At 39.1% G+C, this 25,930-nt stretch overlaps 1 protein-coding gene across 2 annotated transcripts; it reads right to left on the bottom strand.

The window, feature by feature from the left end:
- Positions 1-560: 560 nt before the first annotated feature.
- On the bottom strand, positions 561-5,033 carry LOC116198052 (probable caffeoyl-CoA O-methyltransferase At4g26220). 2 transcript variants are annotated; one of them, XM_031528365.1, is made up of 6 exons: positions 4,918-5,033; positions 4,170-4,259; positions 3,890-3,969; positions 2,297-2,441; positions 2,068-2,199; positions 561-1,694 (listed from the first exon to the last, which is right to left on the bottom strand). In XM_031528365.1, the coding sequence occupies exons 2-6, from the start codon at positions 4,227-4,229 to the stop codon at positions 1,401-1,403; spliced, it is 711 nt and encodes a 236-aa protein (XP_031384225.1). In that variant the 5' UTR covers positions 4,230-4,259; positions 4,918-5,033; the 3' UTR covers positions 561-1,400. The 2 variants fall into 2 exon arrangements, with proteins under 2 accessions (XP_031384225.1, XP_031384223.1); XM_031528363.1 differs by having other exon boundaries at positions 4,829-4,976.
- Between the last annotated feature and the right edge of the window lie 20,897 nt (positions 5,034-25,930).

Raw genomic sequence — 25,930 nt, forward strand, 5'->3', positions numbered from 1 at the left:
GCAGCTCCTGCTGTAGCCAGTAACAATGCTATCACGACCAAAGAAGTCAGAACGGCAGCAGGCTGCGTGAGCGGTGGATTATAGTCACAGATACTCTGAGGAGTGAAAGCGTCTGCTAATCACGAAGACATCGAACTACTGGAGGAGATCAAGTCAGAAGACGAGGTAGAAGAGAAGCTCGAGATTGCTTGGAAGGATGTCCCACTGGGTGTTTTTGAAGGTTTGATACGGAAAAGGAAAGGGGACTATTCTTCTGCTGCAGAAGAGAAGGATGGTCAAAGCAGCCTCGGTGCCACAGAGAAAATCGAACGTAGAAGCAAGGTGCCTAGATCAACGGGGGACGGGTAGTTTGGAACAAGTGCTAAAACCTGTAACCCGTCAATACGGGAATAGATTTTCTCCCATGACAACAGTGCTAAATGACACAAATTTTACGCGAAGATATGAACTAAAGGTTGGTAGAGATTCTCCTGAAAGTCCCAAGAACCCCAGGAACCCTCCCGTCAAAGATGACATTCCCAAGATTATCTTTTAATATATATAAAAGGAAGACGGAAACAGAGAGCCAAAGACAGTATTCATAAGTAGCAATATCTAAAATACATAATGTAAATTCAATGCCCTAAACATAATTGTATACCTTGGCATAATTGATTCCTTCGGGCTGTTGCCCAGTCCATGCTCAGTTGATGGCCTACCATACCCGCAATATAGCTGATACCATTGGAAGAGAAGTATTGTAATGGAATGCCTCCCAACTTCAGCCAAATTGGATTAGGGACCTGGAAAACAAATAGATTGCCTAGGTGATTAAAACGACCATCCCGAATTCTGGTGCGCCACCAAGAAATCGGCCCATCACACAACCATCCCATTTACAACCACTCCTTCAACAATTTCCGGACGAAAATATCTCAAATCTTTGATTCCCTCTTGGAAAAATCTTCCTCTAATCCTTCTTTTTCGCTGTTCCCAAATGCCAAAAGTGGGCTTCTAAGCCTTGTTATCCACCTTCAGTTCCTTGAGTGGAGCTCCAATCAACAGATCCTGACTTTGTCCTCGCTCCTTGGTCCGCGTAAACAGGGTATTGGCGCCCATCAAACTTATCTTAAGAGTATCATAGCAGCATGATCTCAAATTTAAAAGTGAACCACTCCTTCGCAAGAAACTTATTGGTACAATAACCATTACCCGAATGAGGGCTGGCATCTAGTACAGCAAACTGATACCGTAGCCCACACAAATAATTCCTCTAATAGACACTTCAGGTGGAATGGGGGCTTAGAAAGAGTCATACCGACCCGTCTCCCTTTTATAAGGGCATTATTCGTTATGTAGTACATTTCTACCAGGAAAAAAGGGTAGTACATTATTTTTCTGGAAGTTTTATGCTGAAAGCTTTAGAACATTCGCCTGCAGATCATGATCCCATCCCCAAGAGGCGCTAGAGAGATTTCGGCCCGCTGGTCTCCGACCACCTTTCTATTGAACTCAATCGAGGAGTTCCTCCACAACCTCTTGCCCCCCTCGGGCACTGCATTCTCGGGCAATGCTACTGTGCCTCCCCAGAGTGTATTATCGTAAATGATGATGCCTCCGACCTTCACCAACTTCATCAGTCTCTCGTGGTAGTTCAGGTAGTTGTTCTTATCGGCGTCCATGAACGCAAAGTCGAAACTGCCCTCATTCTCTTTCTACAAGCCAAAAGTGAACATACCCAGAGCCGTGACTGATTCAAACGTTCAAAAGGAGAAAGAATTGTACTAGGCTTGACTTACTGGAAAATCAAAGACCACATATATAATATATAACACATTCTTCCCATTCAAGTAAGTTCGTCATATATAACACATTCTTGATCCTGTGTGTGCCCTATTTGAGTTCGTATAGGTTATTGTAAGTAGATTATTTATCCAAGTTTTGGTTTGATGCTTTATAGAAATGATAATTTGTGCAGATGATTCCTATGACGGGGCAATCGTGAATTGGATTTCTAGTTATGATTTGAGATAAGTGAGACGAGAATCATGATTTTGAGACGTTTATTTATATTGCATCATGGCTTACATCTTCCAGGAGCTTGTCAAGAACTGGCAAAGCTTCAGCTTCTATGAAGTCGATCTTGTGAGCAACACCGGCTTTTTGCATGATAGGAAACCCAATCTCAAATGCCTCTCTATCAGGATCTATTGCCATGACCTACAAAACCAAATTTCAACACTGCAAAGTCCATAAACATATTATATGTATGTAACATGTGATAATGGAGAAGCGAGGAAAATAACCAAAAACATACGCGGCCATCATTAGGAATGTTGAGCGCGGTGAGCAGAAGAGAGTATCCCGTGAAAACGCCAAGCTCAATCGTCTTCTTTGCGTTCACGAGTTTCAGTAGCATTCCCATCAGCTGTCCCACGTCAGGTGTTGTCCCAAAGAATGCCCTGTTTAATTTGCCCGAATTGTTTGAGAAAATATTAGTTAAGTGATCATTCCTATCAATGAAGTGATGAGAAAAAACCAATGAAATTCATCGACCACTATCTATGTAATAATAAACTCATTCATCCATTTGCTGTAATTTCATTTGTGCTCCATATGATAAGATAAGATCATCCAAGAATATTGTTCAATAGTTTATTACAAAATTGATTTAGCTGTTTGCATCTTTATTTCAAAACTTTTTCCCTCACTTCTTGTTTCCTCTTTCCTCTTTCTCCCAAACAAATGCTGCGAGTCACCAATGAATTTGGAACCCTACATTAGAATCTTCTATATCACTTACCTTCCCCCCCCCCCCCCCCCCCCCCTAATTAGTCTTCGCAAATATTGAGAAGAAAAAATAGTATATATATTGAATTTTCATATCCCTCTGAAAAGATCCCGTTTATCCAAGTAGAAACCTGGACTTGAGAAAAGAGGTCCAATGCCATGACATTCATTCTAATTAATTTGGAACCAAGTAATTTTAATTTTATATTCAATTGGACTGATCAAGCTTGACATGCCTCTTTGTTTCTCATTTGTCTATTGTAAAAAAGATGCAAAAGATGTTGAGGAGACTGTCTATTTTATGTCAAATGATGACAAGGGAGAAATTATTATTAACTTTATTATTATTATTATTATTAGTAGGGAAAATTTTAGGACATATCACAATTTGAAGATTAGTATCACAGTACATCATATTTCGAAAAATTAAAATGGTGCATCAAGAAAATTTTAAAAATTTTCACTGTGCATCATATCATTATTATTCCATCCAAAATGGGATTGAATGGTGACGTTACAATATTTTCAGGGTCATTATTGCACAAAATAAAACTTGAGGGTCTTAAATCAAATAAAATGAAAAATGTAAAAGGAAAAAAAAAAACAAAGGGGCTGATCGGGGACCCTGCTGGCCATCGGGCACCGGCGACCCCAATCAAGGGGTCGACTCGCGGCGGGGGAGCCCCCGACCCTCCCAATTTGGGGGGATCCAACTGGTCACCGGCCGACTCAGACCTAGCCGGCGACCCCAATCGGGGCGTCGATTGCCGGCGGGGGTGTCGGGTGGCCGGCGGTGGCCTTCGAATAGCCCCTTCGCTTTTTTTTTTTTTTTTACATTTTTAATTTTATTTTGTTTAAATCCCTCAAGTTTTATTTTGTGCAATAATATCCCTGAAAATATTGTAACGTCACCAATCAATCCCATTTTGGACGGAAGAGTAACGATATGATGCACGGTGAAAATTTTCAAAATTTTCTTGATGCACCATGTTAATTTTTCGAAATATGATGCATTGTGATACTTGTCTTCAAACTGTGATATACGGTGTCATTTTCCCTTATTATTATTATTTTTCTGGGATGCAAAGAGAAATGAGGATAGCATATAGAGAATCCGTACAGCGGGTGACTTGCAGTGGCATTCCTCAGCTCTTTGAGTGGCTCTGCTTCGCGTGGATACACTGCTGTGTCCAATATATACTGCACAAAATTTACATATTAGGCACCAAAATTAGTTTGCTTCATGAACAAAATCTAACAAAAACTAACAATAGTTTTCCCAGGAGTAATAGTCACGTCCTGTAACTTCCTTTTTTTTTCGATTGTTTTCTGGAAATCATTTGAGCAATCTCTAGTTGGCCGGACAAATTTCCAGGACTGTGATGGATAGATATATATACCTCATACAATCCCTTACTCTGCAGAAGTACGGCGTTCGGCGTCATTCCCTTGCTTCCCATTGTTTCTCTTCCACAGCCACGGTGCTATCACTGAGAAAATGAAAGATCAAGGTGAAAACCAGGGAGTAGATTAGCGAATCCATCATAAAAGGAAATTGAAAGATATATAATTTGTACGAAAAACGATAGCATATAGGTGAAAACATATGTGCCGGCTACGACTTTTTCTGCAAAATTTTCTTGTAAATTGGAAGAGTATGAGCCATTAAATAAAGCTTGTCATATTTGGCATGGGCTTCACCATTACCATAACTACCATGTGTTGCCAAAGAATCGACAATGACCTACAACTTAGCCGATCCGAATTTTTGGAGAAATCTAGGTATAAGTATTTGATGTTTATGGAGTGATCGATAGCTTTGCAAATAATAATGTCAAATATAAGCCTAGAAATTATATAGATTAATGGGACGTACAAATGAAATGAAGACAGTGAATGCTACCGGGACTTAAACGTCAGGAAGTGCGTGGAGAAAAAACACAGGGCAAGTTCAAAACATACATCTAGCGATTAGTGGACTTAACGGTGGTCTAGACAAGCCTAGTCTCAAAAGCAATGTGAATTCAACTCCTATACTGATCCAGAATAAGAAAAGTACCTCTCTTCGGGAGTACACGCAACTCACCACTCGAAGAGACGATATTTAATTCGCAACGATAAATAAAATTCCATAAGATAAGTACCCACCAAGTAGTATGTTCGTATACGCGGCTGCCTATCTGGCTGTCCGAATATATGGAAGTGAAAGGCTCTATTTATAGAGCTTTGCGACAAATTTTCACTAGTTGTGGGTTGGACTTTTTAAGAGACTAGTGCTTGTGTTTACCTAAAAAGAGACTGGCGGTTGTATAGTTTAGACGACCATTCATTCATTTTTCTTTTCTATATTACCACATTTCCTATTTATTGAATTATTTCATTAATTTATCTTTAATTACTTTTATTTGGTCATTTTTAAGTAAGATGGTCTCATGATTTGATTTATTGTTTAAGGAAAACAATGTCAAATCTTGAACAACAATTGATATTGTTTAATGTTTAGCTCCTATATATTTTTTATTCTTATTAGTTATTTCTGATTTTTTTTAACGACCCTGCCCCATAGGTTGATTCATTCTATTATTTCTGTCAGTCCCATAATTGAATGAATTACTGGATGATGACCTGCGCAATGTGCACATCGGAAAAAAAACTAAAACAAAATTAATAAATGTATAAAAATGATGATGTGGCAACATGAAGGAGCTCAATTTAAGCTTTTAAAAACACGAGGGCGTGAGAGTCAGTTTAGGACCTTGTTATTAAATGGATATATATATATATATAGACTATAATATTCCATTCCTTATTTGGTGCTATTTTTATGAGTCGAGTCTTTTTCTTTAGCTCGGTGGAACGAATTTTCCTTCAAGAACCTTGAACAACACTCATGCTATTATTTTAATTATGTTTTATAAAAGTATCGTATATTTTCTTTTAATTTCTTAAATATATACAAATATATATATATATATATATATATATTTCATCTTTGCAGTTAAGCATGTTTTTAAATTATACTCTTCCATATTTTTTAATTCTACTCTAAAATCACCATCTTGCTCTCAATACAATCACATTTCAGTCTATGATGAGAATTCTCTTCCATTATGTTTCATTCTTGTGCACCAAACATGATTGGAGCTTGACGCAACTGCGTACTTGGAATGCATACCTACTTACTCTTAGATCGCTTCAGTTTGTCTGTAGCGATCAACTTGGCAGCAGGTTATGCCATAGTCCTGTTGCTGCATCATGTGCTAGGGGCCAACTTTGTGTCGTCGATGAGTGGACCAAGTGATATATCACATCAATGTGCTATTATCTACAGATGCTATACGGTCGACCTGTCATGTATCTAATGCATCTGACCATATCGCAAAGTATACCATACTCATCCTGCTTTAGCTTTGGCTATTCAAAGAATCTCTTCATTTGCCCATTTCATTGCCCGAGTTGCTCGCAAATCCATAACAGTATTCAGGAACACTATAAGTAAATCTACTATCAATAATAAGCCCAGAACACTTAGCTCGATTGCGACATCAGAGAGCTGAATAAGGACAAGAATAGCACAGAAGGGGAAAACAGATTTAGCTCCCACAGGGGCAGCAACCTTTCAATCCCCAGGATGTCGTCAGTCTTGGGGGTTGGAGTGAGGAGTTGGGCTGAGGGAACAACCACCGACCTGCCAGGAGACCACCAAACAATCAGAAGTGAACTGCAGAATCAAAACTTATCTTGAGTGAGGCATGGTCTTAGTGTAGTAGTACAAGACGCCGATTCAAAAATAATATGTCCTAAATTCAATTTTCATTACTGGAATAACTTTAGCAAGTTTATTATTCTTCCATCTCAAATCATCATTGTGAGGTAGAGTTATTTAATTTTTAACTTTGAGTAAGCGCGAGTAATATTCACAACCACGTAAAGTAGTAACTTGGGTTTCAATGGATTAATTAGGTTCACACATCTTTATATATCATTTAATTAATTGGTGTTTTGCATGAATATGTCAGTGACACTCATCCAATGCTTTTTGGAAACCGATAGAGCGCCACCCCCAATCGATTTTCCGGTTAATAAAAAAAATCAAAATTTTCATATATTAACGATTTTAGTATGAATTTTTTTAATATAAAAGTCACAAATTATCGATTTGATAATAATATTAGCATTGAGTCAATATCCTCATTAATTTTAATTGGAATTGCTGAAGTATAGCTGATGGTGTCACGTGACTAAAGGTGATTGACCAAGTGGATCCAAAATTTTTAAATAAAAACTATTCTGAAAATTTTAAAAAAATGATAAAAAAGAAAACCTAAAGCAGGAAGAAGGGAGGTGGCCGGTGGTGGGGCCTCGTTGCTGATCACAATTCCAATTGGGGTCGTCGACGACCTCTTTTGTCTTCGGCAACAGCAGGGGGAGCGCTACCGGCGTTGAGGCCCCATCGATCAGAATCAAAGAACCCACGAGGTTGTATAGTTTAGACGACCATTCATTCATTTTTCTTTTCTATATTACCACATTTCCTATTTATTGAATTATTTCATTAATTTATCTTTAATTAATTTTATTCAGTCTTTTTTAAAGTAAGATGACATATTGTCCCCTGATTTGATATATTGTTTAAGGAAAACAATGTCAAATCTCGAACAACAATTGATATTGTTTAATGTTTATCTCCTATATATTTTTTGTTCTTATTAGTTATTTCTGATTTTCTTTAACGGCCCTGCCCATGGATTGATTCATTTTATTATTTATGTCTGTCCCATAATTGAATGAATTACAATGACCTGCGCAATGTGCAGATTGGAAAAAAACTGATTTTTTTTAATAAATGTATAAAAAATTTAATTAAATGATGATATGACAACACGATAGAGTTCGATTTAAGCTTTTAAGAACACGAGGGCGTGAGCGGTCAATTCAAGATCTTGTTATTATATGAATATATATAGATATAGACTATAATATTCCATTCCTTAATTAGTGCTATTTTTATGAGTCGAGTCTTTTTCTTTAGCTCGGTGGAATGAATTTTCCTTCAAGAACCTTAAATAACACTCATGCTATTATTTTAATTATTTTTTTATAAAAATATAGTTTCTTATATATATTTCATCTTTGCAGTTAAGCATGTTTTTAAATTACACTCTTCCATATTTTTTAATTCTACCCTAAAATTACGATTTTGCTCTCAATACAATCACATTCAGTCTATGATGAGATACATTCTCTTCCATTATGTTTCATTCTTGTGCACACGGAGCTCGACGCGACTGTGTACTTGGAATGCATCCCTACTTACTCTTAGATTGCTCCAGCTTTTCTGTAGCGATTAACTTGACAGCAGGTTATATCATTGTCCTGTTGCTGCATCATGTGCTAGGTGCTAACTTTGTGTCGTCGATGAGTCAACCGAGTGATATATCATATCAATGTGCTATTATCTACAGATGCTATATGGTCGATCTGTCATGTGTCTAATGCATCTGACCATATTTTAAAGTATACCATACTCATCCTGCTTTAGCTTTGGCTATTCAAAGAATCTCTTCATCTGGCAATTTCATAGCCCGAGTTGCCCGCAAATCCATAACAGTATTCAGGAACAATAATAAGTACATCTACTATGACATTTTTGGCGAATTTTCCTCAAACCGAAGGGTATGAGCAATCAAATAAGGCGTGGGCTAAAATGGTACAAGATAGAGAAACACGACCCGAGACGTGGCTTAAATTATTAAAAGCTATAAAGATGTAATATCAGCAGTCCAATTTTGAGAAGAAATTCCTCTTCTGAGTATATATATAAGCAAAGCCCAGTTCGTTTAGTTTTTTAGAAGAGTCCATTATGTTTAAGCAATTAATTTGGCCACTTTTTGAGAAGAAATGCCAGTTTAAGGCAATCCATCAGTTTGCGAATCCATGTATGGATCTAATTCATTCAGAGCTTGTTTGGTTAAGAGAGGGAAAGGGATTGGAGGGCCCTGCTTTCATTTTCTTCCGTTTTCATGACGATGCTGCCAACATGCTGCCGGACCGACGATGACCAAATCAATGGGGCATTCAATACTTTGAGAGCCCAGAACAGCTAGTTCGATTGCGACATGAGAGAGCTGAATAAGGACAAGAATAGCACAGAAGGGGAAAACAGATTAATTCCCGCGGGGGCAGCTACCCTCCAACCCCCACGATGTCTTCAGTCTTGGGGGTTGGAGCGAGGAGTTGGGCTGAGGGAACCACCACCGGCCTGCCAGGAGACCACCAAACGATCAGAAGCGAACTGCAGAATAAAAAATTATCTTGAGTGAGGCGGTGGCCTTAGTGGAGTGGCACAAGAGCCGAATCAAAAGTAAGTGGTCCTAAGTTCGATTTTCATTAGTGGAATTCATGTGTCCTTTTTTTATTTCAGTTCCTTTCCTATCCTTGAATGTGACTTACCTGGACCTAACGTGTAACGGAAAAAAAAATAAAAATAAATCCCGAGTGTATATGTGAGAGTCTCTTAGCTGACAGAAATTGATAATATCTCTTTTCAGATGGCATGAAAAAACATTAACTTTTTGCTGTGCATAACATGATATTCAGAAGTTCAATGAGTTCTGATTAATTTAGTTCGAGTGGATTTACCTATAAATGGTAAAACTTTTTTGAAGTGAATTTTCTCCATTCACAAGGTGTAAACTCGATACTTTATTTGAGGAAAATAAATACCGAACAACTTGAATCAACCTACATTAATAAAAAAAAAAGGAACCAATTGGATTGCATCGGTTGAGTGGGTGCTGATCACCCGATAAATTGCTATAAGTGTTATTAAGTTTAGCAAGTTTATGGTTCTTCTATCTCAAATCATCGTTGTAAGGTAAGAGTTATTTAATTTTCAACTTTGCCTTGCGCGAGTAATATTCACAACGACGTAAAGTAGTAACTTGGGTTTCAATGGGTTAATTAGGTTCACACGTCTTTACATATCAGTTAATTAATTGGTGTTTTGCATGAATGTGTCGGTGACGCACATCCATTGCTTTTTGGAAACTGAGAGAGCGCCACCCCCAATTGATTTTCCGGTTAATAAAGAAAATATCCGAGATTTTCATATATTAACAATTTTAGCATGAATTTTTTATAAAAAAATTACAAACTATTGATTTGATAATAATATTAGCACTGCGTCAATATCCTCCTTAATTTTAATTGGAATTGCTGACTTATTCTTGACGGTGCCACGTGACTCAAAGTGATTGACCTAGTAAATCCCAAATTCTTAAATAAAAACTATTCTAAAAAATATAAAAAACAAAAATGATAAAAAAAGAAAAACCTAAAGGAGGAAGAAGGGAGGTGGCCGTTGGTGGGGCCTCGCTGTTGACCACAACCCTCAATTGGGATCATTGGCGACCTCTGTTGTCTCTGGCAACCGCAAGGGGGTGTTGCCGGCATTGAGGCCCCATCGATTGGAATCAAAGAAGCCACGAGGTCACCGGAGACAATTCAGCGAATTTTTTATTTCGGCCAATGGGGCCTCAACGGCAACCAACAACCCCAATTGGGTTTACTGGTGATCTCTATTTTCTCCAACAACCCAACTGGAGAGGAGGTCACTGCCGCCAAGGTCTTACCACCGCCCCCCTACTCCTTTGGGAACTGTCCTGTGTAATCCATGAAATTCTAGTACTTTATATAAAAAATACAAGCAATTTCTTTGGTAAGGATTTTTTTGGGTAAGGAAAAATACAAGTAATTTACTTACATGTACTATATATATTTTCTAGAGAAAACATTCAATTTGGTCCTTGAAAAATTAATTTTCTAACAATTTGGCCCTCAATGAATTTTTGCCAACAATTTGGTCCTCGCATGATTTGGCCAATAACTTAGTCCTTAAAAGATTAATTTGCCAACAATTTGGTCCTTAATAAATTTTGCCAACAATTTGGTCTTCGAAAGATTAGCTGGCCAACAATTTGGTCCTCGAAAGACCATTTTGTCAGACAATTTAGTTATGATGTTAATTGACCATCGACGCTGCAACGATAATCTAAATTGGAAGCTGATATGGCACATGCTTAACTAACGACAATTGAAAATTTGATTTTTTAGTTTTCAAACCCGATATGACGTCATTTTGGTCATCCCATCCCCCATCTTCTACAATGGCAACGTGAATCTCAACTAATCTGGAATCAACCAAGGTGGTCCAACCTGCACGAAACTCGTGATGAAGTTGTTGATTTCATCACTCATTCACTGTGTCTTCACACTTTGTAGAGAGATTTTCGAAGTTAGGGTTGAAATGGGGGAGGGGGAATGGCGGGATTTACAGAGTTAAGGGAGTGAAAATGTGAACAACGTCTTTTGGTATAGTGGGGATGGAACGACTTAGTTAAGGATGTGTCAAATCAGCTTCTAAGTCTGATTATCGTCACAGCGTCGACGGTCAGTTAAAGTCGAGACTAAATTGTCTTGTGGAATGGTCATTTGAAGACCAAATTTTTGGCCAACTGAACTTTCAAAGACCAAATTTTTGGCAAAATTCATTTAGGAACCAAATTGTTGGCAAATCAATCTTTCAAGGAAGGACCAAATTATTGGCCAACTAATCTTTTAAGAACCAAATTAACGGCAAAATTCATTGAGCGACCAAATTGTTGGTAAACTAATCTTTGGAGGACCAATTTGAATGTTTGTTCTATTTTGTACCATATGTATGTCATAGACAAACCCTTGATACATCATTGAAGAGCACTGTTTGAACTAACACCATCTAACCGAAAAAAAAAATCGTAAGCAAAAAGATTGATTTTGGAAAGAAAAAAAGAAGAAGCTTTAGAATAAAACTATGAATGGATAATGGTGCACGTACTTATGTTAATTCTGTCCATTGGTAGCTGTTCAAACTTCTGGTGTACTCATTACTCAAGATATCATAAATAATGATGCTTTCTCCTTTTGCTTCAACATCCTGACCATCAATGACCATTTCGTTACACTTTGAAAACAAAATAATTTTAAAAATAAAAGCACTAAGTTACCTGAGAATTCATAGTGTTTTGTTTACCCAGTAGTAATGGAATGAATGGGTTGTGGAGCATCAGATAATGTCAGACTTTCATTTTCTGACTTAGAAGTCCATATGATCGCAGCGAGTTTGCAATTGGCGAAGCCTTCATCTTATTCGCCATAATAGTGTGGTCCCCTGACACGGCACATTTACCACGTAGACGATTTTGCTTCTGCATTCCTCTATATCAATATGAGGAAAAAAAAAAAAGATCAGTGCTAATTAGCAAATGATACTGGAGTGCAATTTTGTATAATAATGGAAAATTATTTTATTAACACCACGTACGCGTACCTGTAATATAGTAAACGATATCTTCACCGAGAGATGAGTTTCTTTGCAATGCTTAGGAGGTGCAATTCGTCCGTTTGGACAGTTGGAGCACTTTGGGCTCTCAAATTTCGAAATTTTTTTATTTTTTATTTTGGTCTCACAGGTTTCAATATCTGCTAATCGACCCACGACTTGTATTTGCCTATAAATAGAGGGCCATTTTCTGAATTCAGAACTTTTGGCCAACTTCATGTGCCGAAGTTCTGCTAAAATTACCCCAAAATTCAATTAATCTATCTATAGTTCATATAATTAGTAGGATACTTGATGATGTTTAGCCCGATTTCAACGTTTCCAAGCTCGGATTTCTGAACAATTGCTCGAGCTAAGGTAAACCGAGGCTCCACGCCTCTGGTCAGACCCAAAGTCAGGCTATCTAGCTCGCATTTCGGTTGACACGAGCCTATTTCATGTGTTTATATATAGATTATGCTAATAGGTCGCCAATTGCGTGTAATTAGTGTCCGATTAGAATTAATTGAGTAGCGGCATGCCTAATTAGGCTCAAACTCGACTGAAATTCCTTCAATTGGTTGCGGGTCAGCTCTGGTTTTGTTGAACTCGAGTCCAATTTGTGGCTGATTGGGTCAATGAGCGTGGTAATAGCATTAAATCGAACTTCTAATGACTTTTTTTTTGGTAAAATAAGGAAATGCATTAGAAATTAATCATCTATGTGCACAGCGCTTACAAATCTCGGGAACGAAAGTCACATAATGTCTTTAAATAAAAACTCCCTAATAGAAAGAGGGGATTGGAGTAAAATGTCAAGGCTATTCGAAGATTCAGCTCCAATGTTAGCAAGATGATCAACACATTGGTTGGCCTCCCCGTATGTATATTTCGGAATGATGACTTCAAATTGCTGGCATAGGGCCCTGCAGTCATTGATCAAATTTATTAGAACCATATTGGATGTGTTTCCCATACCCAGTTTAAGATTAACTTCACATCAAGTTCAATAACCAAACGGTTGATTCCACAATCACGAGCAATTGTCAATTTCTAAGAGCTTTGAGTTCAGCAACTGGACTAGTAGTACACCCAAGGTTCATCATAAAACCGGCAACCCATCTACCAAGGGAGTCTCGGATGAGGACTTCTAATGACTTGACCTTGTTAGGATTAACTCTAACACGATCAATTGGGTGAAATTAGCATAAAATTAGATTTCCTTCCACTGTTATATTCTGGTCATGTAGATAAAATGGACTTAGATGAGTTAATTTAATGAATTTGGGCTTAATTAGGCTAGATTATGCATGATTAGTGATAATTGGCTGCCGATTGTTTGTGATTAAGCTTAATTCGATTCAATTGCCTCATGATTGCGCTCTTAATTGCTGAATTGTGCTTATTATGGTCTCGGATGTGAAGTGGCCGTGTGGTGCTTAGGTTTAATTAGGGTCAATATCCCTTGATTTGTGTCCAATCGGTTCTAATCAGGTAAAATTAGTTTAAATTAAGGTTAACTAACTTCGACCATTAGGGAATTGAGTCCAAAATTGTGTCAATTTGATGTTTACAGCCTTAATTGAATATTCCATGATTTTTTGTGTATGGTCGAGTTTATGTACATAAGTATTTGAGTCAAATCTTGGTCAAATTGTAAAATTAATGTGTCAATTAGTACTAATAATGTACATTGGGCTTAATTACATGGGAGTAAGGGTAGTTAGACACTAATTGTGGGACGCAGGATGTCTAGGAGGGTTCTCGTGACCTTGAGGGTAGAACGTACCATTTGGGTTTGGGGTGTGATTACTTGGATAAAAGTCTCTCGATTGGATTAATTGATGATTAATTGCATATAAATTCAACTATTGTGTGTGAAATTGATTAATTAAGAGTAAAATGTGTAATCAGCTAGTGTAAATCGTGGGGAATAAAGGGGATAGTCTACAATCGAATCATAGGTTGAAAAGGGAAGGTCCATCGAACCTTGAGCGTATAAGACTTCGTAGATTTTTTTTTTTGGATAATTGGTTAAATCATGTACATATGATTTGTAAACAAAATTGGAAAATAAAGGTTAAAATTAGGGGTGGCAATATGTGTTGTATCGTGTCTAAACAGGTTTGTGTCAGAAAGTTCTAAACCCGAACATGACACGTTTAATAAAAATGTCAAGATTTTCAAACACAAACATGACACGTACGAGTTGACACGAACATGACCACGTCTAACCCGTTTAACTAAGCGTGTCTAAATTATTCTATTTTCAATTTTTAAGCACGGGTTTTTGTATGTATACTTACCTACACGATATGACACTATTATCTTTAGGTACATATTAAACCTACATGATATGACACTATTAACTTTAATTACACATTACTACACGATTGACATGATAAAAGTACCATAAACGGGCAATTTATATAAATAAATTTAGATGATTTTAGTGTACTTTCCTCTATAAATTGATATAGACAAATTTATTAAGACATAAAACATAATATAAACGGGTCTAACCATGTCTAAACGAGTTACAAGAGTTGAACCCGTTTAAAAACGATTATTTGTTGTGTCTAAACAGGTTTGACCGGTTTAGACACGAAACACATTTAACCTGAACCCAAACCCACTTAACTCCAAGTCGTATACATGTCGTATTATCGTGTCGTGTCAAATACTGCCGGCCTTAGTTAAATTTGAATAAAATGAGTAGACTTATAAAAATGAGTAGATTTTTTTAGGTTACGGGCTTTAGGCTCATTTGCATCTTTTTTGGCTCGAGGCCACTTTATAGGTCCACTTGACCTATTTGTCAATACTTGGCCTGAGTGTATGGCACATGAACGATTTGGCGTGAATGTATGACCCATGAATGAATGTAAGCCCGAAAGTGAGGGCCATGAGGTGTATGTATGTATATGCGTATGTGTGGGCACGTGTTTGACGTGTGGAAAGCCATGTAATCCTTGTTCTTCTTGTACATATATTTTATAAACGCGTGATATGAACACGAATCTTAGGAAAAACAATTGGACTATAAAAAGTGTTAGAAATAAATGAGAGCCCAAAAAGGTATCGAAAGGGCGAATTATTAGCTTGCGCACTTTTAATCTCATGATAAAGCCCCCATATCTAGTTTTTTTTGGTTCAAACCGAGTCAACTCTAAAAATGACCAATAAAAAATGGGTAATGGTGACTAGGTGGTTCATCGGCAAATAAAATGGTGTAATGACGACTCCAATAAAAAATGGTTTCATTACACGGACTAACAAAAATTCATAAGTTGGCGCAGAGGCCTAAAAACCACGCTTTGCGATAGTCACGCGACTTTACTAGGGGTCTACAAGAAGGCTTGGGCCCAGATTCCCTGGTTCTAAAAAATTCTAACACTAACATTTGTGTGAAGTTGAGTGCGCAACTCGTTCAGCACTACATTCCAAATAACCGGTCGACCCCGGATTGATGATAGGACTCCTGATAGGATTAGATAGGGAGGCCCAGTTAGGGTACGCCCTTGTGGGAGTCTCCACCGGTGACGGTCCTAAACAACTCTCGCTCGGCTCGAAAGTCTGATGATCCCTGCTTTGGGATGACTGGAAATTACGAGTTGGGGACCTGCATGTATAGGTAACACCCAACCGTAGAAAACCGTAAGCCCCTCATATGCATTATTCTTTTGTGTGGGAAAACTTGTATGTGCTTGTTTACTCGCTTTCTAGCGTAAGGGTAGCCCTTAGGCATTTTGTGTGTGTATCTTCCAATTTTTTGGGTAGATATAAATTCTATAGGTGGAACATAAACTTGTATGTAACAATAAACAAACAAGAATCGCTCTCACTCTCATCTCTTTAAATATCACTCAAAGCATTACATTGTTTTTAAAAACTTGGCTTGGAGAAATATTGTCTAGATTCCCATGGACGATTGGCTGACCATGATTCTTTTGAAAGACCTAAGAACCCGAGAGATGACTCAATTAAGTGAGGGTAGATCTCACAAAGGGACAACCATTGTTTTTAGAGGGATGTTATTATTGACCCACATTGGGGTCGTATATCCCTATAGGAATACCCACAATAGATAAGTATGCCTCGAGCGAAGTAGGTGAGAACTCCTAGGTGCCGGGTGGCCCTTGAGGCCCGCATCAAACCATGGGAGTCATGGGATGAGGCATGACGTCTAAAGAGAGCTATTAGGATCATTTTTTTCCCAAAAAATAAAATCATGTCTTTTTCACTTGTGGCTAGGAGGCTTCACGGTGGAAATCATGATAATATTTCAAGCCAAAATTTTTTCTCATGCATCGATTATGTGCATTCACCATCTCACATTTGCTATTTTCTTACAGGTGAAAATATATGAAGTTTTCCTCACCCTTATCTTTCTAAATTACTACAAAGCATTGCACGGTTTTAAAAAATAACGTGGCTTAGAAATATCACCATGACTCACATGCTTGGAAAAAATAATTTGCAATGTTTGGCCGAACCATTAATAATGCTTTTATTTTGCCGTTTATGATTATTCTGATTATTATTTAATCATTAGATTTGATTGCTTAATTATATTATAGTTTCCTTTTTATAATTTCTTATACCACAAAAATATTGTTCCAATAAAACAAAAAAAGTGACGTGATTTTTATTTTAGCATTATTTATACTAATTTTATGCACTTTGCGATAAATGTAGACCTTGACATGTAATTGACCGATTGAAGCCCATGAAACCCCAATTGAAGCAGCCTGTTGCGAATTATTGATGACACCTGACCCAAGATATGCGGCATTACCCGTTTGGACAGCCGCGTGTGGGTTGGAGACTCATGAAAGGAAGCAGCAAGATATTTCCAAGCTGGGCGGATAATATATGGATGCGGCTGAAGTACATGAGGCTAGTGGCTTACACTTGAGAACTCTCTGATTCTTTCCTTGAAAATAGATGGGCGTGCGTGAAAGATATCTTGGTAATTCTAATATGCCAAGAATGAATGTTGACATTTTTACACATAGAAAGAATTGTTGACTTCCTTCAAGCACAAGTCAGCGGATGTCCATGGCATTAAAGGAAAGGAGAATAAAAAATTGCACATGGAATGGCAAGAACACGAGGACGGCTTCTAAGTATGGTTCGGCCATGGATGGATTTCCCCATTTATTGATATTTTGGCTGCATCACCGACGGACGCAAACATGCGGACTTGGAGACATGAACTACAAGAAATAGGCAGGGGCCACCAAAAGGGCGCAAGAGGGGCAATTAGAAGAACATATAAACAACGAACCTTAAAACAGCAGAAACCGGCACTATGACACTATTCATTGCTGCATCACCGGAGCGTCAGAAGGTATCCAATGTGGGACTCTAAAAATCCCTCTTGGTACCAAAATGACCAATGACACCCCCGAGCGCATTTCAGAAGTCTCCTGCTTAAGCCGGGGCACTCCTGAACATTTGCAGACGCCTTCTTGACGAGACTCCCGGGACGCCCGATCCACGAACTAATAAACGGCACTCAAAAGCAGGTCTGCACACACCCGAGGGTCACCAGGACCAGGGAATAGGTTTCAAACTGCTTTTCAGAACTCATCTTGGCCTCCCGAGTGGATCCCGACCTAGAAAAATGGGCCCTTTCTACATAAAAACATGGTCGAAGACCCTTTTAACAAATCGTTAGTGCACGAAATCTGCGTCGATCAATCCCAAGGACCTCAAGGGCTTGGGAAATAGACCCTGATCACATTGCACAATCCATTTAGGTTTCCCGAATACTATTACGGCAATAAAATGACCCTTTTCAGACGGAATCTCGCGCTTAGAGCCTATGTAGGGAAATGTTGACGCTTGAACTCTGCACCACCTACTCCGAACAACTCCCAAGGGCTAGGAAATCATTTTGGCTCGAACCAAACAAAGCATATCGGTTTCCCGAGTGACGTTTTAATGGTCACGAACGCCTCCCGGCAAGCCATCGGGACTCGTTTTGGACAAACAAAGATCGCAGTAGTCTCCGAACATATCAGAACACTTGGGAAACACTAAGAGAGCCCCGTTCGCAGATTCCTAGGACGTCTCCGATTATCGATCTCCAGTCGGAGTCGGCGAGTAAACCGTTTTGCCCAAAGCACAAAGCATGTCGAGACGAGCAGTACAGCACGTAGAGGCACGAACGGGCGACAGAAACGGACAACTTCGCTCCGATAATCCAAACGGAGCAAAACTGGCTTTTGAGTCCCCGGGTCACCTGAGCATTCGCTTGCAATAAGCAAGTCAATATTAGGCTCATTAAAACTGTATTTGCGCATACATCGATAATTTGTCATTCAAGCGAATCACGAAAATCAAACGCACGATCAATCGAGCCTCAAGCTTCTTCTAGCTTTTCTCCTAGTCAAGTGGGACCCTTGAGCTAGCTAAGCCGAGCCGAGCCGAGCGGCGAGCCATGGCTCTCCTCTAGAGGCAAGTTAAATGAGGCCCATCCACTCAAATTTCAAAATATTTCTTGCACCCATCAACTCCATCCTTCCATCCATCACCTCCCATCACCTTTACTCTTCCTTTCCCCACACTCAAACTTGAAATTTCCCATCCTAATCCCATTAAAAATTCGGATGCCCTTTAATTACCCTCTAATTGAGCTTAATTTCACCTAATTTGCCTCATTAAGGACCCATATATAAGCCTAAGCATGGGAGAACTTAATGGAAACTCTTCTTGCCATCTCTCTCTAAGCTTTCTCACTCCAAAACACTCTCAAACTCCCCTTCATTTCCAGAAATCGTCCAGCCCTTCCTCAGCCCGGAACAAGGCTGTTTTTGCCCGAAAACTCAACCGTTTTCCGATGACCGCCACCCAACCCGAACCAACTTTAACCAAACTTTATATCCCATATGTTTTCAACCTCCTAAGTCCATTTCCAAGCTTAGTTTTTGTATTTGAAGCTCCCAACCCCGTGTTCCAGAGTTGAGCAGAATCAGGTTTCACGGGTGCATCCCGGACTTCCTCGATGTTTTCTCCATCCCACGACTAAGGCGAGTCGTGCCATCACTTTCTAAGGGTTCATCACGACCCTCACTCTCCCCCGTGACAAGGTGGTCACGTGCCGAGAACTGTTCAATCACGCACCACCGTTGTTTATCTCCTTTCTCCCTTCTCAGATTTTTCCAATTCTTACCTGTTTTCTTTGCATCTTCCAGGAAAATCTAGGCATGTAACCCCCACGAAACCACCACAAGCGTGATCCTCAGTCAGTTAGGAGTCAAAATGCCACCGACCTTGCATCAAAAGACCACCGGGAGCCTCCTGCAGAGACGTTTCCTCATCGTATACCAGTTGGGTCTGTTTTTGCCCCGACTGAGTCTGTCATTTTTTACTGATCCGACTTTACTTTTGATTTTCGGAAAATCTAGGCATGCAATCCTCACAAAACCACCACAGGCGTGATCCTCAGTCAGTAGAAGTCCAATGCCACCGACCTTGCATCAAAAGACCACCGGGAGCCTCCTGTAGAGTCGTTTCTTCATCGAGTACCAGTCGGGTATGTTTTGCGCCGACTGGGTCTGTCATTTTTTACTGATCCGACTTTGCTTTTGATTTCCGGAAAATCTAGGCGTGTAATCCTCACGAAACCACCGCAAGCTTGATCCTCAGTCATTTAGGAGTCCAATGCCACCGACTTTGCATCAAAAGACCAATGTGAGTCTCCTGTAGAGTCGTTTCTTCATCGAGTGCCAATCGGGTCTGTTTTGCCCCGACTGGGTCTGTCATTTTTTACTGATCCAACTTTGCTTTTGATTTCCAGAAAATCTACGATTGCAATCTTCACGAAACCGGCCCAGGCGTGATCCTTAGTCTCTTGGGAATCCAACGCAACCGACCCTGCGTGAAAAAGCCACACCGATCAACCGTTATAGTTCTGACAAGCCGGACTGCCAGCCGACCATACTTCACCGATTCGGGTATGTTCATTCCAGGGGGCAGAACCGACTTCCCGAACCCGTTTTTCCGACTTTCCTCGACTTTTCTCGCATCTCGGGGTTAGGTATAACCATTCCCGACTTAGAGAAGTTAGGACTTTTACGTTTTATTTGTATTTGTGGGGCGATAAGGCGGTCCATGACCGATTTGCATGCAAATTTATGTTTTTATGTATTTTTACATCGAATTATGCATGCCTTCATCGTATATTGTGCTAGCATGTCGGGAAAGGGCTTGAATCGGAGTCGAGGAGAACGTGTTGGCTCGGGCGAGCCAACGTAGCCTCTCGGCCTCACCTCAAAGGAGGTGGCCGAAAGCCTCTCTTGGCTTCCTCGGGCCATACACAACTTCCTTGCCCAGACTTAAGTCGTTTCCCGAGGTTTTATGTTTTTTGCTTCCATGAGTCAGTGCCGTTTTATCGATTCCTCTAAATATCAAGTTTGTGCTTGTTTGTATGCTTGATTGCGTTCCTAAGATCATGGCGGCACCGACTATGTAAAATGTGCGTTATTATCGTGTTTGCTGTTTTATGCATGCAAGAAGCAGTCAAAATCGATATAGGAGACAATCTATGACCTAAGCCGGGTCAAGGATGTTTTCGGCTTCCCCCCTTGGAGGGTGGCCGAATGCCCCCTTGACCTTCCTCGGGTCGGGGATGACCTCCTCTATCGCTTTAAAACCGGTTCTTGGAATTGATTGCAATTACATTTTTCGTTTAATCAATAGTTTCACGTTACTTTGTATGTTAGGCACGTTAATTTCGAACAACCATTCCATTAACCCATAGCATTTGAGGTTTAAGGCAATAATCCTTAATAATTCCACGAACGGGGAAATGGGACGCATAATTCGGTTAAGCAAATCATCCGGCTTAAACAAAATTGCATGAACCGGCTATCAATTTATAAAGGCGTCGACGAATCATGAACCGACGGAAAAGCCCTTTTAAAATTCACAATTTCAAAATACCAAGACACGTAACACGAATAGAGTCAATGTCTACGGTGGACTTGTGCACCTTGACTCGAATCCGAGCTCGATTTGAGGCAGCTCAAGTCAAAGCATACAAGTCTCCTTTAGACCCCGTAGTGTCACGCAATCTTACTTTTTCACTAACTCTTTACACATTTCGCAAACCAAGGGCATAACCGTTGTTTCGTGATACGTCGACATTCTAGGTATTAAGGAGATTGAAACACCTTGATTTATGGTTGGAAAAGGGCAGCCCGTTCGGGTGCAAGTCTTATTCGCATGGCCCGTTTCATCCACTTTCGGTGTTTCTGTCATCTTACCTTAGATTCGGTAGTTAGTGCTGTTACCTCTGTCACAAAATATATAAGACCGGACTAAACATTCACTTGGCTTATATAAACATTAGATAATGGCTAGGTGGAACTCTAGGTTCCAAATTCAGAGTCAAAACACGAGTTTGGCGTATTCAGTGAAATCTCAATGTCATTTGCAGAGTAAAGTTTTAAAACAAACTCACACACATAGTTAACTTAAGAACTGCATTCTAGCACATTCATATGCTTGCATAGGGTAGGGAGATTGTTTGCCAAGTAACCCAGGTTAATAACTGATTAAGTCACGTAAATTCGGTCTAATACACAACTTGTCTGCACTTGTCTGTTTATTAGTTATTTGTCTGTTTTTATCTGTTTATATAAGTTTTTATCAGTTTTCTTCTGTTTTTCCACTTTTATTTGTTGATTTGTTCGGTTCGAGTCCAAACCCATAGGTTACGTATTGCACGGGGTCCAACGCCCCAAACCAACGATCATGGGGTCCAACGCCCCTCATACACTGAATGCGTGCAACCTGAGTGCGGAATGGGATCTAACCTTAAGTCACCATCACGCTCCAAGTACGGCCCATGTGGAGGGCAATTGGGATCGGGAATGTGAATCGTAGTTAGATATCACCCGGGAGCTCGATCGGTTCAACGGTTACCATGAGAATCAATCGGTTCTCTTGTCGCCCGTCGGTCCAATCGGACTGGACCCCCAACTCTTTGAGCTCGCGTTGCTTTAATTTATTTTTCGGTCATTTCAAACACACGGTGAGCCGGAGTGGAATATTGACCCAATGCGAACTGATCGGGGATTCATTTATTCATTTGTATTATGTATATTTTTAGAGTACATTGTAATGAACTTTATTTGTACATTCATTCATTTGTAAGGATCCCTGATTCGGCGAGCGAGAGGTTCGAGCATAGAATCGATTGAATCGGCTCATTTACTCGAACGGCAAGTAGATTTAATGTTTCGCGGTTTCCGTTCACTTGGGGAATCGACCACCATGGTTCGACGAACCGTAGCTAGGATAGCGAACCGTTTCTTTGACGCACGAACCTACTTCCCTTTCGGATTCTTGATTCGAATCGGTCAATTCATCGATTTTACGGTGTCAATACGGTCAAGGAGAGTGCAACCTAATCCATGCGGTAAATAAATAATAAACGGCAAGCCTAGCAAGCTAGAGTACCGAAAGGGCATGTGTGATATAGGCCCACACGTAATAGAACCCCCGAATTCGGAATTTCCAGTTATGTACAGACCATTGCCTTAGCATACTAGGTGTATCTCATACCCCTAGATTCGAGTAACTTACAGGCCCTCGACCTCCGAGTCGTAAAATGGTAGGTGGCGACTCCTTCTCACGCGCGTCTGTCGCTCGTCCTCGGGAAGGTGGACACTCCCAAGCCGCGTTACGTAAGCACGCGCATGCGCACCCTGACGAGATTAAAATTCGAGTGCGCACACCGGGTCAAGGTATTCACCGAGCTAAGGTTTCAGCCTTTAGCTCAATTCCCTCGGCTATCCGTAGCTGAAACCAGTTAGCTCACGAGCCTCCTTTGACATGTACAACTAGCTTCGAGGCCGGTTTCCGGGCCGTCTCCTCATACGAGTCGGGCTACACAATCACATGCACATTGGGAGAACCAAAGCAGCCTTTCCCTTGTGGCCGCGACATTGTCCGACGTTCATCCAACCATCAAGCACCCCAACCTACTCATCTCCGAAGAAACCCAGCCACCGGCTAGTCTTTCGGACCTCAGGAACCAAGACGCCACACACTAGATTGGTGAAGAAGGCTGGTGGTTCCACCACCTCACTATCTTGGGACTATGCCTCTGCACACCTAACATTGTATCTGCCACGCTTGTGTGCTAGAGAGTTCCTGTGGATCATTTCGGGCGGAATAAAAAGTAAGCAATGCAAGAGTCCTTTATGAAATTTCTTTCGTTCGTATGTTTTAAGTGAAGGGATATCAATCATTGGCCAAAAGCCAAAAGGTATAATGATTTAAAGAATTGATATTGGTTATGTTAATTATGTACAAGGATAAAATTTAAAAATTATTATTTTTAAGCTTGGGTAAAATGGGAAGAAAAATTGGAGACATGCTTTAAGAGGTCCCTTACTTTTATTTATGTAGTATATATAGATTAGGTTGGACCATGATATACCATTAGCATGTACAAGGACGTCACCAAGTAATTTTTTTCATTTTTTTGGTTGTTTTCGATTTTAAGTTTTGCACTTTATTTTTATATTCACAGTACGTAAGTACATCTGCAATTGTAATCTAGAGAGTACGACCATCAAAGACAAATTTTTTTTTAAAAAAAACTCTAGTTCGATTGACTCATCCACCAGCTCATACCCCAAGATCATATGCATAAGTGTTTGAATTAGTTCTACTTGTGTGTTCTATAATTAAAGTAATATACGAAAAATCATATATAGGTTAACCCAATGTTTATATTTTGTCTTCAACATTGCAAATTAGTTCGGCCAAATAGTGTTAAAGGCTCAAATGTTAATGAAGATATAAGAGTTTATGTTCAATTATAACAAGCATATTGATCTGACCAGACAGTATAGCTAGTTTGAACTGAGTAATAAAAGGCAATAGAATATGTTCCACATAGCGCTTGGTGTTAAAGAAATTTAAGAAATGGGTCGAACCAGTAATCATCATAAAGTCTGGACATTTCAGGCTAGTATATATAATAATTCAAACCGACATAGAATGAAGCTCTATTTTCGACGTATCATATTCGCTCAATCACAATTAGAGTGAAATGACTGCTTTCGAGCCAAATCAAAAAGTTTTCCCAATAGTGTGGTTAATTGTAATTATTTGTAAATTTATCTGAACCAACTTGTTGTGTAGAAACTAATCCGACCCATTTTTTACTTTGTTATTCTACATTTCTAAGGGCTATATGAAATGATAACATTGCTTGCCTAAATAACTTAATCGGTGGATACATGTCTGATCCGCTGCAAATATATATAAAGATAAGCGTGAATTCTACCAACAAATGCACTGGGTTAGATTAAGTAATATAGTGATGAATAGAGTGTCGATCCCACAAGAATTAATTAAGTACTAAACCTATATTAGATTCTATTATTATCTAGGCAATCAAATTGAGAGAATTAACTAATTAACTACTAACCAACCTAAATCGTCACAAAGAGCAGAAAGAGAATCGTATGAAAATATATCAATTGGAAGTGGGAAAAACAGAATCCACCATAGTTTCACTAATCGGATTGCCATCATGTTATATAGATTAATAGCTATGTGGTCATTCAAGTGAGTTTATCAAGCTATTAAAATTAAAGTCTTAAACCCCTAATTAATTAATCAGCTCCCGCATCTCTAATTAATAGTGGACTTTAAATTACAATTATACACCTTCCAGTGCTATGATTGCCTAATGCCCTAAATTAATTAGGAAAATTTACTTTAAATGGCTCATGGTTTACCCATCTTATCAAATATATCATATGTTTTTTTTATCAAATTTATTCCATAGTTTAATTTTTGCATCAAATCTATCTCGATATTATCTTTTCCGCCGACATCTAACGACCATGCTGACGTGGCGCCCACGTGACAAGTGTGGCCCACTATCCCTCCACTTACCACGTCAGCACGGCCGTTAGATGTCGACGGAAAAGATAATGTTGGGATAAATTTGATGTAAAATGTAAACCATGGGATAGATTTGACAAAATGGGTAAACCATATGCCACTTGGGGTAAAAACCCCAATTAATTATCCCTAATGTCTTAGCGAATAACTAACTAAAAACATTGCATTAATTCCTGGATAATCTCTAATTAAACTAATTAACGCAGCTTTCGCATTTAACTAATTAGTCTAATGAAGAATTCCTAACAAACCCTATATCAACTCCCGTATCAATAGTGTTTCTAACTATTATATGCAATTAAGAATTATAATTGAAATTATAGGAATTGCAATCATGAATCATCCACACATCTATTGATCCTATAACGTGGCTACAATCGTCATATTAGCTACCTAGGGTTTCATCATATTCCCACAAGAGAAGTTTAGAACATCATGAAATTAAAAACGCAATGATAATTCAAAGAAGTCATTACAATAAAATTCATATTCAGCAGTAAACTCAAGATATTGAATTGCATAAAACAATTAATAGTTCAGAAATCAACAATTCAATAAATCAACATTAAATCCCAAAACAAAAACCCAACAATTCCTTCAAGAAATAGTTTCTTCCACAATGTTTTGCTTCAAATCAATTGATTAAGGTGACGACTCAAGAACAAGACTCTCTCTAGGACTCTTTAGGTTAAAAGAATGGTAAAAGATAGCTAAAAAAAGGTCCTCACGATCTTGTCATAAGAAGTATTTATATCCAAAACAAAGAATAATTTTCGAAAGATATAGGCTGCCTCCAAATTGCGCAAAACTGCTCAATATTGCTCGTAATTCCATTTAAGTCCTTAAAGACCTACAATATCA

This window comes from Punica granatum, chromosome 2, assembly GCF_007655135.1.
Source record: "Punica granatum isolate Tunisia-2019 chromosome 2, ASM765513v2, whole genome shotgun sequence".
NCBI lineage: Eukaryota > Viridiplantae > Streptophyta > Magnoliopsida > Myrtales > Lythraceae > Punica > Punica granatum.

Excerpts from the sequence above, each read along its gene's own strand:
- LOC116198052 (XM_031528365.1), bottom strand. The coding sequence starts at position 4,229 with ATGGGAAGCAAGGGAATGACGCCGAACGCCGTACTTCTGCAGAGTAAG. Across the intron at positions 3,970-4,169 it reads AGAGTAAGGGATTGTATGAG|TATATATTGGACACAGCAGT; the intron begins GTATATATATCT and ends AATTTTGTGCAG. Across the intron at positions 1,695-2,067 it reads TTGACAAGCTCCTGGAAGAT|AAAGAGAATGAGGGCAGTTT; the intron begins GTAAGCCATGAT and ends TTTGGCTTGTAG.